The 14,709-nt window shown below is 42.0% G+C and overlaps 1 protein-coding gene across 4 annotated transcripts in view; it reads left to right on the top strand.

The window, feature by feature from the left end:
* RNF144B (ring finger protein 144B) overlaps positions 1-14,709 on the top strand; it is a 105,781-nt gene that overhangs the window by 64,820 nt on the left and 26,252 nt on the right. For 3 of the 4 annotated variants that reach the window (XM_045866315.3, XM_045866314.3, XM_045866316.3), the window contains exons 3-4: positions 471-575; positions 10,980-11,040. In XM_045866315.3, coding sequence (XP_045722271.1) covers positions 471-575; positions 10,980-11,040 — 166 coding nt within the window. The remainder of the gene's footprint in view (positions 1-470; positions 576-10,979; positions 11,041-14,709) is intronic. The other variant, XM_064597112.1, reaches the window with a different exon arrangement.

Raw genomic sequence — 14,709 nt, 5'->3', positions numbered from 1 at the left:
GTTCAAGGGTCAACTGTATTTTGATTCTGTTTGGCTAGCTCAGCATGAGAGTCACATGGTTCTACTTTTGGGCAAACTTTGAGGGAGAGGACCATTAAGTAAAAATGGAACTGGGAAGTCACATAAGTTAATAAAAAGAAAAAAGACAAAGAAGGTTTTTACCATCAGGGCAAAAGAGGGTTTCTTCTGTCCCACATCCGTGGTGGATAAAATGTGTCAGTATGCAGGAATTTGACTTGTTGCCTTGCATAAACTCACTATTCTTAGGATGAGGTCATACGTAATTAATCACCTGTCTTGCATTCTTTCCCAAGTGATGGCTCTTAGTGTTCACACGGGTGATAACTTTGGTTTCCCGAGTTCAGGAGCCCCAGGACTGCCAGTGAAGGAAGAGGAGGCAATGGTGGTTATGGGACCTTTGTGCTACTGTAAGGCAGTGGGTAATTGTCTTTTTTCTTCTTAACTTGTAGTGCTTGAAACAATACTTGCACCTGGCCATCCGAGAAGGCTGTGGGTCTCCCATTGCTTGCCCCGACACAGTGTGCCTGAACCACGGGACCCTGCAGGAAGCGGAGGTATGCACGAGTCCCATGACCTTCCCTCTTGCCTGTGGACGTTATTCCCTAGGATCTTGACTATGTACTTCCCTGCCGGGGCGGGGGGTCTAGAAACAAAATACAGAGGCTTACTTTTTAAAGGAGTACTTTATTGCCACACACCTATGGATTCTTCATACAGACTGTTAAAACTGTTACTTACCTCAGTTCTATTGATAAATGCTATCTTCGTGTCGAAGAAGCTCTAGAATAGGCGAAGGTGCTAGAAATCAGGTTTACCAGATGTGCCGTTTGGAGGCTGAAGAGTGAGTGGTCTTGTGATCATTAATACTTTAAAGATAAACAGATGACAGATTTTAACCAGTTATAGACAATATGAAGTACTGCGATTCTACAAAGGTAGACGGAGTTGAATCATTTCCTTTCATTTGATGTTTATCAGGCATCAGAAATATCCTTTTTGAATGAGTTCTCCCATTTTCTTAAGATTGTGATAAATCCCTTTCCTTTGTTTCTTCAGTCCCCAATCAGGAGCTTGCCCTTGAATCTACTTTTTTTTTTTTAAAAAGGTTTTATTTATTGATTTATTTATTTGAGATAGCACAAGTCGGGGCCAGAGGGAGAGGGAGAAGCAGGCCCCCCGCTGAGCAAGGAGCCCAATATGGGACTCGATCCCAGGACCCTGGGATCATGACCTGAGGAGAAGGCAGACGCTTCACTGACTGAGCCACCCAGGTGCCCCTTGAATCTGCTTTTAATCATCAGGTCCTGCTCACTTTATTTATTTGTGAGAGAGAGAGAAAGAGAAGGAGAGCACAAGCAGAGGGAAGAGGCAGAGGGAGAAGCAGGCTCCCCGCTGAGCAGGGAGCCCGACGTGGGACTCGATCCCAGGACCCTGAGATCGTGACCTGAGCTGAAGGCAGATGCTTAACTGGCTAAGCCACCTAGGCCCCCGGGACAGCTTACTTTAATTCAGAAGATAACCAATGCTAGCCCATCTTTGGGAAGATTGTAAGCATTGCTCCATTTACTTCTTTGCTTTTGGCTTATTAGAAAATTATGGATTCTGTTATGGGAAGAGGTCCCAAGAAACAGAGGAAATAAGTTATTCGTTCAGCAAACATAGCAAACATAGCTCACCTGCTGTGCATTAGGTGCTTTCTGGGTGCTTTCATAGCTGGTTTACCATCTAATCCCTTCAACAGACTTAGAAATGGACGCCCAGGGGGTTTAAGTAATTTGCCCAAGGGTGCATATCTAAACACAGAAGATTTAGAAGTGATTCATTTTAGGAAAATCAGGAAATAATGGGATGTTTTTGATAAAAAAAAGTAATATTGAATATGTCATCCTGTGGTGAGAAATATTACTTTCTTTTGTGTGAGTAAAGTAGAGAAGGAAATTAAAGTGAGGAAAGATTGGGTGAGCTATACAACTTGGAAGTGGGTTTTAAAGTAGGACTCGGGTGTTCAGGAGCATCTTTTGATGCATAATCCTTCTAGAAAAGGTGCTTCCTTTTTGATTTGCTTCTGTCATATTCTGATCAGTCAGCAGTGTTTATTAAGTGTGCAGAGTGTGCCAGGCCCTGTTCCAGGTCAGGATAGAGAGGTGAGTAAGATCGGCCCAGTGCTATCCTCATGGAGCTTCTGATCTAGCAGAGTGACATTAACCTGATGACAAGTGAGATTAACCACAGGCCTGTATCCTAGACCTTGTGCTGTCCAATCCAGTAGTCGCTTGTTCCATATATTACTTACATTTAAATTAATTAAGATTAGGGGCGCCTGGGTCGATCAGTTGGTTAAGCGTCTGCCTTTGGCTCAGTCATGATCCCAGGATCCTGGGATTGAGCCCTGCATCAGGCTCCCTGCTCATCAGGGAGTCTGCTTCTCCCTTGCCCTCTGCCTCCCACTTCCTTTGCTTGTGCTCTCTCTCTCTCTGTCAAATGAATAAATAAAATCTTAAAAAAATTAAGATGAAATAAAATTAAAAAGTCATTCCTTTGGTTGTCCTAATCATGTCCTGAGTGCCCCGTAGCCACATGTGGCTCATGGCTGCCAGATTAGACAGCACCGAATATGACATCTCCAACATTGCAGAAAGTTCAATGGCATGGCGTTGTTGTAGACTTTTTTTTTTTTTTTAAGATTTTTTTTTTTTTTTTTTATTTGACAGAGAGAGATACAGCGAGAGAGGGAACACAAGCAGGGGGAGTGGGAGAGGGAGAAGCAGGCTTCCCGCAGGGCGGGGAGCCCGATGTGGGGCTCGATCCCAGGACCCCGGGATCATGACCTGAGCCAAAGGCAGATGCTTAACGACTGAGCCACCCAGGCGCCCCTGTTGTAGACTTTTAAATGAATGGTAACCACTAGCTGTTGACAATTCGGGTATCAAATGTTAGAGCTGCTGTGTTCAGACAAGTGGGTGAGGAGAGTCTGTCTCTCTGGAACAGAATTTAACTTTTCTGATTTTCTTAGTACAGAATTTTCTTTTCATATTCGCCTGCAGTTCTCCCCTCCGTCTTATTTCTTACCCTTTTCCCATCATACATTCTTATCCCACTTTCCCGGTACTCCTTCCATGTACCCAGTTTGACTCTAAAAACAGTTTAACTTTTAGGCTGTATGGAAACCAAACAATCCCACAGTGTCATCCTGTGGTGACAGGCAAAGCAAAGCAGGGGGAGTGGCAGAGGGAGAGGGAGAAGCAGGCTTCCCGCTGAGCAGAGAGCACAACGTGGGGTTCGATCCCAGCACCCAGGGATCACGACCTGAGCCAAAGGCAGATACCTACTGAGCCACTCAGGCGCCACCCCGCTTTGTGTGTGTGTGTGTGTGTGTGTGTGTGTGTGTGTGTGTAGCCCAGTGTGGGGCTCGAACTCTTGACCCTGAGATCAAGACCTGAGCTGAGATCAAGAGCCGGATGCTTAACTGACTGAGCCATCCAGGCGCCCCTATAATAGGTAGCTCTTAATCCAGATATGATTGAGTATATCATAATGGGGCTTATCTGCCTTATGCTTGACTGGATTCTGTCTCTACGACTATTTCTTCTGACTTTCAAAAAATGTTTAATTATACAGGTAACACATAAATATACTTTGCATGTTAAAAATCGTTCTGGTTAAGACTCAAGTTCCCTTGCGCAGCTGCTGTTTATGTTAAAATACATGGTTCTTCATCATTCACTGTCTTATAAAATGCATGTAGGTAGGACATTTCTTCATCTTCAGAGGACCCCAGGCAGTTAAGCTCTTTGCTCCAAATGCTTTCCAGTGTAAATCTAGCCCATGTGGTTGCCCATGTTCCTTGCTTCTGCCCCCGCTCACTGTGGGTCCTGCCTGCCTTCTTACTGCTTCCAAATGAGCTCAACGGTGGCTCTGCCCCTGAACTTTTATTCATCAGCAATAGCTCCATTAGCAAAGCCTTTAATGCCCAATCCAAGTACTGTTTGCTTCTGGAGGAAAACAGTAGAAAAGGCACCTTCGCTTCCATGTCACGCAAGCTGGTGGGAGGCTGGGGGCCCTTGGAAAAGTAAAACTTGCCCTCCCTGCATCATCTGGTAGTTTCAGCTGGTGGTGGGCTTTTCTCATGTACCTGATCCGGGAATCTTGTCAACTATGGAATTACGAGAGGTGGGAGGCAGACTGTTCTGGCAGCATTACTTCAGGCAAGGCCCTGGGAGTTCATAGGCCTGTTAAAAAGGTGATGACTACTGGAGCTGTTCCCTTACCATGTTAGGGAAGTCACGAGCCATCCCCCACTGGCGGAGCCTGAGCCATTTGTCGTGGCCCAGTAAAATTTGAGCGGTGAGCGCATACCTACCATTACATGGCCTGAGAAATTCAACTTCTTCCCTCTGCCAGTTGGCAGTGGAAGGCAGGGGACAGCTTCTCAACAACCAAGTCTCCTTCCAAGTCCTGGGGCATTGAAGTGACCAGCCTGCATCTTCCTGCGAGAGCCGCCCCCCCCCATGCCCCAGAGCAAGGATGGGGGCAGCTGCTCGTGCCAAGAATGGGGGCTCCAGAATTTCTATAGGAGGGGGCTTAGGCTGTGGGGCACTGTGGAGGACTAGGAGAGAGGAAGGGGGGCGTGGAGTACTAAGGAATTCGAAGCTACATTTGCAAAATAAATACAGATTTTACTCATGTCGCATGTTTATCAGGGTGGCTCTGGGCAAGGCTGCTGGAGTTCTAGCGAGCCACGTGCTCCCCGCATATGATCCCTCAGCACAGCCCCCACTTGCTGTGTCCTCTTGTCACACTCTTTCTTCCCAGCATCACAGTGTGAGGTGGGGCAGAGGGAAGATAAGGATGCCCAGCCAAGCAGCTAGGTTCCTGTTGCTGTGGGTTAAGGATCTGAATGGGAAGGGACCAAGTATGTCTCTAATAACCTTTGGCTGCGAAGCGTGTTAGCAGGACAAGAGTCGAACCTTGGGGTGGCGAAGGATAAAGGAACCTGCCCCTGCCAGCGTTGATAGATATTTTTAGGGTTCCAGTTGAATTTTGCTTTGGAATGGATTTAAAGCTTTGCTTTAAAACTGCATCTAAGAGGGGCGCCTGCGTGGCTCAGTCGTTAAGCGTCTGCCTTCGGCTCAGGTCATGATCCCAGGGTCCTGGGATCGAGCCCCGCATCGAGCCCCGCATCGGGCTCCCTGCTCGGCGGGGAGCCTGCTTCTCTCTCTCCCACTCCCCCTGCTTGTGTTCCCTCTCTCGCTGTCTCTCTCTCTGTCAAATAAATAAATAAAATCTTTAAAAAAAAAACCAAAAAAACTGCATCTAAGTGGAGAATAATGTTTCTGTTTCTAAGCTTCTTCTTCACCTAAAGGCAACTATAAGAAGGGTAAGCAGCAGTGGGTTGAACGCATCACATGGGTGGGCACATGGACAAATCCCTTTTACCCATGGGGGAGCCATGGGAGAAAGGCAGAGGAGGATGTGGGAGGGCATCCTGAAGCCTCTGGAGAACAGGGGAAAAAGCAACAGCAAAAGCGGCCCTCTTCAGGGAGCGGTGGGAACAATTCCCGCCTGGCATTCCAGCTCCTGCCATCTTTTTCACTTCCCAGGTGGCCCTGCCTTCAGGCTCTCAGACAGTGTTGCCGTCTTGTTTTTTCCAGCAGGTTTCAGTATCTGGCATGGACAGAAGGAGATGTGAGCTTGGTTAGTACACTCAAGTGATGAATGGGAGGAGGTTAGGAAGCGCAGTTCTTATTTTCTGGGTTGAGACCGGAAACCCAGGTAGTTTTTGTATCCGTGTGATAAGACACTTATCCATACAGCTAGGACTATTTCTCTTGCCAGTATTTTTGCAAGTCATAGCACCTCAAACATTGCCAAAGCTTTGACATGCTCTAATGATCCCTTCGTGGTCAATTCCATCTTCAAATATACTGATCTCTTGTATTCTTTGGTCTCTTTAATGTTTTAAAGCAACTGTAGCATTAGTATAGTTTAAAGGGCCAAACTCAAGTGAAGACTAGGCTTTTCTTTCTTCTTTTTCTCTTCTGTCCTGGCTTTCCAGACCTTGATGAGTGGTACTTGCATGAAGCCAATCCCTAACCTCAATGTTTTAACCATTTCATTTTCCTAATATATATTATAATCTTTTATATGGGGGCACCTGGGTGGCTCAGTTGGTTAAGCATCTACCTTCAGCTCAGGTCATGATCTCAGGGTCTTGGGATCGAGCCCCACATCAGGCTCCCTGCTCAACGGGGAGTCTGCTTCTCCCTCTGCCCCTCCCCCTCCGCTCATGCTCTGTCTCTCACTTTCTCTCTCAAATAAATAAAATCTTTTAAAAAATCTTTTATATACATATTGTATTTTATATATAAGATATTGGCCAATTGTCAGTATTATGGGAACACATCACTTTCAGCATAAATGCTTCTCTGGCAAACAGGCTCTCCCCTCCCCCCACCCCCATTTCCTTTAGTTTTTGTACGGCTAGTGTCAATGTAGGTGGTGATGCTTGCTTAGATGTTATGATCATAGTTAATGTAGTAAACAAAGGTATACCTCACTTTCCCTATTCTTCTCAATTGTGAATATTAGATGTATCCAGTTAACCATCATGTATAACAGTTACAGCACCCCGTGTGTATGTATATTCTGAGTGCCCTGGTTATCTTGTGCCATGGTTGGAGTGGAATAGAAAACCATACTTCCAGTAAAGTAGGAACTGAGTATTTAATAAGTATCCTCAGGTTCATTTTTACCAGGAAAAACAAAACAAAACAGAGTGCAGTTATGGGCAATTAGTAGCTATTTGTTCTTCTTGTTCTGATGTTACTGCTTTTATTCTGTTAAAATTAAACTGAGGTTATTTTCTCTTTGATTTAAATTTTCTTTCTTTTTGGAAAGAATTTCTAGAATGATGATGAGAAAAAGTGGTCTTTCATGCTTGGATTGGAGGAGAGAGAAATTTTGTTTAACAGGCAGATTAACATAAATTTCAAAAGAGAAATAGCAATAAAAAATCACTTTAAATCAAGATAAGAATTTCTTAGATCTGATGGAAGTGGGCTCTTGATAGTTGAGAAGATACTTGGAAATTTTTGTTTTTACAGCTTGAATGTGGAGCTGGTCATTAGTGGATTAGAACCCACTGAATACAATAAATATGAGTAGTCCATACCGACCTGAATAAATAAATGAGGAAGAAGGGACAGCTTTTTTTTTTTTTTTTAAGATTTTATTTATTTATTTGAGAGTGAGAGAGAGATCACGAGCCGGTGGGGAGGGGCAGAGGGAGAAGCAGATGCCCCGCTGAGCAGGAAGCCCAATGCAGGACTGGATCCAAGGACCCTGGGATCGTGACCTGAGCTGAAGGTAGATGCTTAACTGACTGAGCCACCCAGGCATCCGGGACAGCTCTTTCTTACAGTAGAATTCTAATAAACAAATACAGAATGAATGATGGAAATAGAAAATCATCATTAAGCAAATATCACAGTAATGACTACTGTAGGCAAGAATTATCAATAGATACAACAATTAGTGGAGCGAAGTTATGATGAGAAACAGGATATTTGCAGAATCTCAAAATGTATACCTACAAGAACAAGATACTTGCTGATTACAAAGGGTGGAGAAATTTGGTAGACACCACCGTAACCAAGTTAAAAAGTCAACAATCCCAGTAATGAGATGGGTGTCCTCATGTACTTCCTGGATGGCTCAACATCACTTCTGTGATATTCTTACCAAAACTGCAGAGCCTCAACCTAATCATGAGAAAGCATCAGACAAACCCAAATCGGAGAACACTGTAGCACATAACTAGCCTGTACTCTTCAAAGTCATGAAAGGTCAAGGTCATGAAAGGCAAAGACAAACTGAGGAATTGCCACAGATTGGAGAAGGCTAAGGAGACTCGGCAACTAAATGCAAGGAGGTATCCTGAATTGAATCTTGGACTGGGAAAAAAAAAAAAAAAAAGACATAAGTAGGACAATTTTTGAGCTTGGAATAAGGCTCGCAGATAGTTTGTTTTATATCAGTGTAAATTTTATTATTCTTACCTATGGTTATGTAAGGTAAGTTGGGGAGAAGTTGGGGAGAATGGGATTTAAGAACCCTACCCAAGTTTCACAATTCTTTGTCAGTCTAAAATTATTTTAAAATAAAAAAGTTAAAAAGGAATGTTCTGATATGATTTTGAACAATTTGGAATTTCTTTGTTGGCAGGGAGAGAATAGTTATATATCGCAAGACACCTCTTTATAATGTCTTTTGTTGGAGTTCCAGTTTTGCAATCAGCTTGAGAGTCTTTGTGATTGTTTCGGGTTTTGTTTTGTTTTTTAAAGCAGTAGCCCTTTAACCTGTGATCTAATTGAGCCTTCAGTAATCATCCTAACACATTTATTTCAGGTTTATAATTGTAAAAGACCTTGAACAATAGTGACTTAGCTCCAAATGGCAGTGGAACTGGGAATTTAATACTTTGGATTGTCTTTTTTACAAGGTCCACCTTTCTCTAAAGCCATGGGTATAACAGAAACATTTCAGAGAACTAGTCTAATCTGTAAAAGCCAACAAATGGTAAGGTCAAGGAGTCGATTCTTTTTTTCCCAAGGAGTAGATTTAAAAAAAAAACAACAAAACACCTTATGTGTCTTTATTGCCTTCTGAGTAATTTAAGCTCCTTCTCTGCCCCCTTTCCTCATCTGTCTCCCCAAGTTTCTGGCCACTGCTTTACCCTTGGTGCATTGTCAACCAGAATACTGAGAAGGTACAAATCTAAGTGGTGGGGTCTGGGAAGAGAATGGTGGTGATGGAACTAACTTTTTTTTTTTTTTACCACAAATTTCAATAGAAAAAAATTGATTTACCTTATTAAGTCTTAATTCCATAAAAATCTTTGATCTGTAAAAAATAATAAATAGGAGATTTAAAGTAGAATAAGAGACCAAAAAAGTTAGAGACCTCTGACTTCCCTGTTGGCAGTGATGTGTCCTCTGATGAAATTTATCTTTCTAATTTAAAATTAAACATCCATCTCTACTGTTCTTGACTTTTTACTGCATTAATTTGTGTCACCTTTCTCATTAGCATTTCATCTGTGTCTAAAGTACTTTATCTCCTGTTTGCTTTGTCTTCCATCAATTGTATTTGACAGAGCTGATACATATATTACATGTCATTGAAAAAAAAATCAGAATTTTTAGGAGTTGACTTTGAGGGGTTTGAAGAAGTTCTTCATCAGTCCAGAAACTGTTTTAGACAGGGGCAAGTAGAGTACAGGACTGTCCCATAGAATCAAAGGCCTTTTTTGGGGGCGGTGGTTAAAAATAGATATACAGACTCTCACTGAGATCTCTTGGGCAAAAGATAACATCATCTCCAAGTCACCTTGGCCCAAAAGTTGAAGTAGTATTAGATTATTTGTCCTCTACCACAATGAAGCAGTGACTTAAGTCAGGAGTTGAATTCAGATTCCTCAGTGCCTCCCATCCCTTTGGTTACCTGTGTCTTCTGTCTCCAACTCAGCATTTTTTTGAGACACCTTTGTCTTTTCAGAAAGATGTCCAGGCAGTATTATAACAGATGAAACAAAACTGGCTTTCAGTGTAATAAAAGTCTAACCACACTTTTTAAAAAAGTATGGTACAACACACATCATATAAAATTAACCATAATTTTTTTACAGTGATTGCTCAGGAGCGTTATTTAAAGTGCCAGATGAAAATGCAACCTTTTCCTCCCAGCTGGAGAAAAATGTTATAATTAAATTAAATTTATGTTTTACTGTACTTGGAATGGAGAAGACTGAACTTGCCTGTTTTGCAGTCCTTCATACATTTTAGCTAACTTCGTTTAATTCATTTGCAAAATAAATTGAATTTTTTTTGTGAGGAGGAGGATTCGATTTTGAAAAGCTTTTAAAATGTACTATATTTGTTAAGTACAATTTTTAACTGCCTCATTTTTTTACTCTTGTTTTCTTAAAGCAGACTTCCTTTCATTAGTTGCAGGAACTTCCGTCTAGATATATTTTATACCAAAGGATATGTAATGCTTTCGAGTCAGAATTGCCAAGCCTACGCCTGTGTCCTGTATCAACTTGCTAAATGTTTTGAAGCCTGATATCAAATCCTTGGGTCTTCTCAGTTATAAATCTTTTCAGCAACATCAATATAGTTGACGTCAATGGAACTATTATTTTTAGAATGCTAGTTTAAGAGCAGTTAGCTTTTCCTGCATCTGACTTTGAAATGCAATTTAAAAGGATTAATCTGAAATGTCATTTGGTTAGGTCTGAATCACTGTCATTTACTTGTAAACCTTTGGTTCATATCGCCATCTGCAATGGAAATAGGAATCGAGCCACAAGAAATATCTTTAGCATTTTTTTTCTAGCAAGACATGGATGGCAATGAGGGACAACCAAGGGCCCCCTGAAGTGATTTTTTTTTTTTTTTTTTTTTTTTTTGTCTGAAGAAATGATTTTCATGTTGCTTAGAAGGTTCTATTCCTGAGGAAACTAATGAGGTTTTCATAATTCCTGGGGCACGATCTACCTGACCTTAGTTTTTAAGGTTCTAAAGCTAGAACCATAATCTTTTAAACATTTCTTAAATGAATGTGGAGTGATAAAGAAGCATCTTGCATATATATACATAACTAATTGGGGAAGTCCGAAAGTTTGGTTGTCTGGTCCTAGCAGCTGCTGAAGGTAAGAATAGAATTTGACCAAGGAGTCTTGTCGTGGGTGCCTTGAGTTGTGACTCCTAGCCGTGGCGGAGGACTGGGGCTGCTGCAGGAATTGCTGCTTGTCTTACCATGGGAACTGTGGAGAGAAAAAGAAATTCTCAAACCACTGATAAAAAGTAAGCCAGACAAGAAGGAGAGGTCCTAGGAGGCTGGAACTCTGGGCCCCAGTGAGGACAGAGACCTCATCTTGTTAATATCTCTGGTTTCAGATTGCCTGCCTGGTGCCTGTGGATCAGTTTCAGCTCTACCAGCGGTTAAAATTTGAACGAGGTATGTATGCCCTCTTCTTTCTGTCCCCACGGTGAGTTGCGGCTTTCTATGTGTCACTTCACACTCACCTCCATAGAAGGCTAAGGAGGCTGTGGGCTGTCAACAAAGCCACAAGGGCACTCCGAAAGGGGAAAAACTGTAATTGCAACGTAACATTTCAGCTTTCTCAGCCACAGGCAGAAAAAATGCAGACTAGCAGGAAATAGAAGCTTCCTTATGTTGGCTGTTGTATATTTTTGATTTGGCTCATGTGAGAGAAGTTCTTCAAAAGTTGGATAGTTTTACAAAACAGTATGTTCCTTCAAATGGGTTTTACCACCGGCTTTCCCACTCTTGAAGATCACTTCAAAACCTTCATCGACCCAAACATTTTTACTGCTGCTTGTAATATTCACCATTTGTTCTTTTGATAACGCACCTGTAATCACCCTGATGGCTGTGTGTGTGTGTCATTCTAATACGATTCACAATCTATCAGGCTCATTTTCTTTCTGACTTTGGCCTTGGGGTAATTTATATAGCTTTTCTTTCTTTCTTTTTTTTTTTTTAGAGATTTTATTTATTTATTTGAGAGAGAGAATGAGAAAGAGAGAGCACGAGATGGGGGAGGGTCAGAGGGAGAAGCAGACCCCCCGCCGAGCAGGGAGCCCGATGCAGGACTCGATCCCAGGACTCTAGGATCATGACCTGAGCCGAAGGCAGTCACTTAACCAACTGAGCCACCCAGGCGCCCTATATAGCTTTTCTTTTTGTATTGCCTATTTATCTGTCAGATTTATTTATTTTTTGATCCTTTACCAAGATCTTTTTTAAGGAGCCATTTCCCTCCTGTCACACTCTGTACATTCTTGAACTAAATGGTCTGTTTTTCTTTCTTTCTTTTTTTTTTTTTTTTTTAAGATTTTTAAATTTATTTTAGAGAGAAAGTGTACGTGCACAAGCGGGAGGAGGGGCAGAGGGAGAGGGCAAGAGGAAGCAGACTCCCTGCTGAGCGCAGAGCCTGATGCAGGGCTCCATCCCAGGACTCTGAGGTCACAACCTGAGCTGAAACCAAGAGTCGGATGCTTAACTGACTGAGCCCCCCAGGCGCCCCTAAATGGTCTGCTTTTCTATATCTAAGAAATAGAAAATTGTTCCACTAGAACGCATTGTCTCATTGCGTATATAAAATAAACTCTCATCTAGCATGAACATACAATTTTCTGATTGCTAACTTTTAAATCTGGATTAGTAAAGTCTAAGAGGTAAGATGGAGGAAAGAGGAACATTTCTCTCTCATGTGTGAGTCTTTCATAGGTGGTCTTGCGTATCTTTGCTTTGATGCATTATAAATTGATCAAACAGTTTGACTCATACATAGAATTTATTTTTTTCTCACAGATACCCATGTCCCACTACAGATCCCATGAATTGATAATGGATTTTATTATCCCTATTTTATTTTATAGATGAAGAAAGTGACAATTGCAGAGGTTGAGACCTGCCTAGCATCACACAGACTGTGTCTAAGCTTCTACATCTATATGAATAATTCCATATTTTTTTATTAGGGTAACATCTATCAAAAACATAAAACTTACCATTTCACCCATTTTAGGTGTACAATTCAGTGGCCTGTTGTGCAACCATTACTCCCATCTATTTATCACCCCAAGCAGAAACTATAATTAAATAGTAACTTCCCATTTCCCCTTTTTTCCCCAGCCCCTGGTAACTTGTACTCTGCTTACTGTCTATAAATTTGCCTAGTGTAGATATTTCATGTAAGTGGAATCATACAATATTTTCCTTTTGTGTCTGGCTTATTTCACTTGGTATAACGTCTTGAAGGTTCATCCATGTTGTGGCATGTATCAGGACTTCATTTCTTTTTTTTTAAAGATTTATTTATTTATTTGAGAGAGCGAGAATGAGAGAGAGTACATGAGAGGGAGGAGGGTTAGAGGGAGAAGCAGGCTCCTCGCCGAGCAGGGAACCCGATGCGGGACTCGATCCAGGGACTCCAGGATCGTGACCTGAGCCGAAGGCAGTTGCTTAACCAACTGAGCCACCCAGGCGCCCCAGGACTTCATTTCTTTTTATGGCTAAGAATAATATTCCATTGTATGTGTATGCCACATTTTGTTTAACCATTCATCTGTTGAAGGATACTTGGGTTGTTTCTACCTTTTGCCTGTTGTGAATAATGCTGCAGTGAACATTGGGGTACAAGTATTTTTTAGAGTCCTTGCTTTCAGTTCTTTTGGGTATATACCTAGGAGTGGAGTTGCTGGGTCAAATGGTAATTCTATGTTTAGGGTTCGAGGAACTGCCAATAAGACATTTTTACTATTGTAAAGTATGGGAGTACATTACATTTGGAAGTATGTTAAGTCTGGTGACCATTTGGTTCAACTCCTTCATTTTATAAGAAAGGAAACCAAGGTCCAGAGACATTTTGATCTGAGGTGATTCTGGAAGGCAATTTGTAATTCTTCAGTATCAATTCATGTACTTCTTCATTATCATCCATAATAAAGAATTATTATTAGAAAATAGGCATGCCAGAGGGCCTGCCCCCAGCTGCCCAGGACTCCTGTTATCTCTGCGCCTAGCGAGCGCCCCGGAAGCTGCTGCCCCATCCTGGGAACATGATGGGCAGCAAGATGGTGTCTGCCAGCAGGGTCATTCAGGTAGTCAAGCCACATACTCCATTCATAAGGTTCTGTGACAGGAGCGCCTGGGTGGCTCAGTTGGTTAAACGGCTGCCTTCGGCTCAGGTCATGATCCCAGGGTCCTGGGATCAAGCCCCGTGTCGGGCTCCTTGCTCCGCGGGAAGCCTGCTTCTCCCTCTGCCTCTGCCTGCCTGTCGCTCCTTGTGCTTGTGCTCTCTCACTCTCTCTCTCTGTGTCAAATAAATAAATAAAAAATCTTAAAAAAAAAAAAAATAAGGTTCTGGGACAGAAGAGACAATCCTAAACCTAATGATACCACAAGTTTTTTTGTTTTGTTTTGTTTTTTTTTTAAAGATTTTATTTATTTATTTGAGAGAGAGAATGAGAGACAGAGAGCATGAGAGGGAGGAGGGTCAGAGGGAGAAGCAGACTCCCTGCCGAGCAGGGAGCCCGATGCGGGACTCGATCCCGGGACTCCAGGATCACGACCTGAGCCGAAGGCAGTCGCTTAACCAACTGAGCCACCCAGGCGCCCTGATACCACAAGTTTTGAAATCAGCAGGACTACCGTCTCACTCTTCGATTTCACAGCATTCTAAGAGAAGTAAATCCCCAGATTTGCTGATGCATCAGGATCCACCAGACACTGCAGATATAATAAAAACATTACCTCAGAAATACAGAAGGAAACTTGTATCTCATAAAGAAATTGAATTCATTCAACATGGAGGTCCAGAATAATCACTTACAGTGTGGCTGCCATTTGTCATCAGACAAAAAAGTAGTCTTTACAATAAAGGGCTTCCAAAATGGCACAAGCGAAATTATATAGTAAACAACTTGAATAAATACTCTGCAAAAAAAAAAAAAAAAAGAAATCTAGAAAATTTAGATGGACACCTGTATTTCCTAATATATGTGTCTTGGTCAGCTTCTCCACAAGTTCACTTAATTGTTTATATGCTTATTAAAGTATACATTTTTAAGTGTTAAAAAAAAAAAGAAAACAGGCATG

The sequence above is a fragment of the Mirounga angustirostris genome, unplaced genomic scaffold (genome assembly GCF_029215605.1).
Source record: "Mirounga angustirostris isolate CCGP_5_RB_7025 unplaced genomic scaffold, mMirAng1.0.hap1 SCAF_8, whole genome shotgun sequence".
Taxonomy (NCBI): Eukaryota; Metazoa; Chordata; class Mammalia; order Carnivora; family Phocidae; genus Mirounga; species Mirounga angustirostris.
Note: the sequence above shows the minus strand (reverse complement) of the source record. Positions and strands in the feature narration are given on the sequence as shown.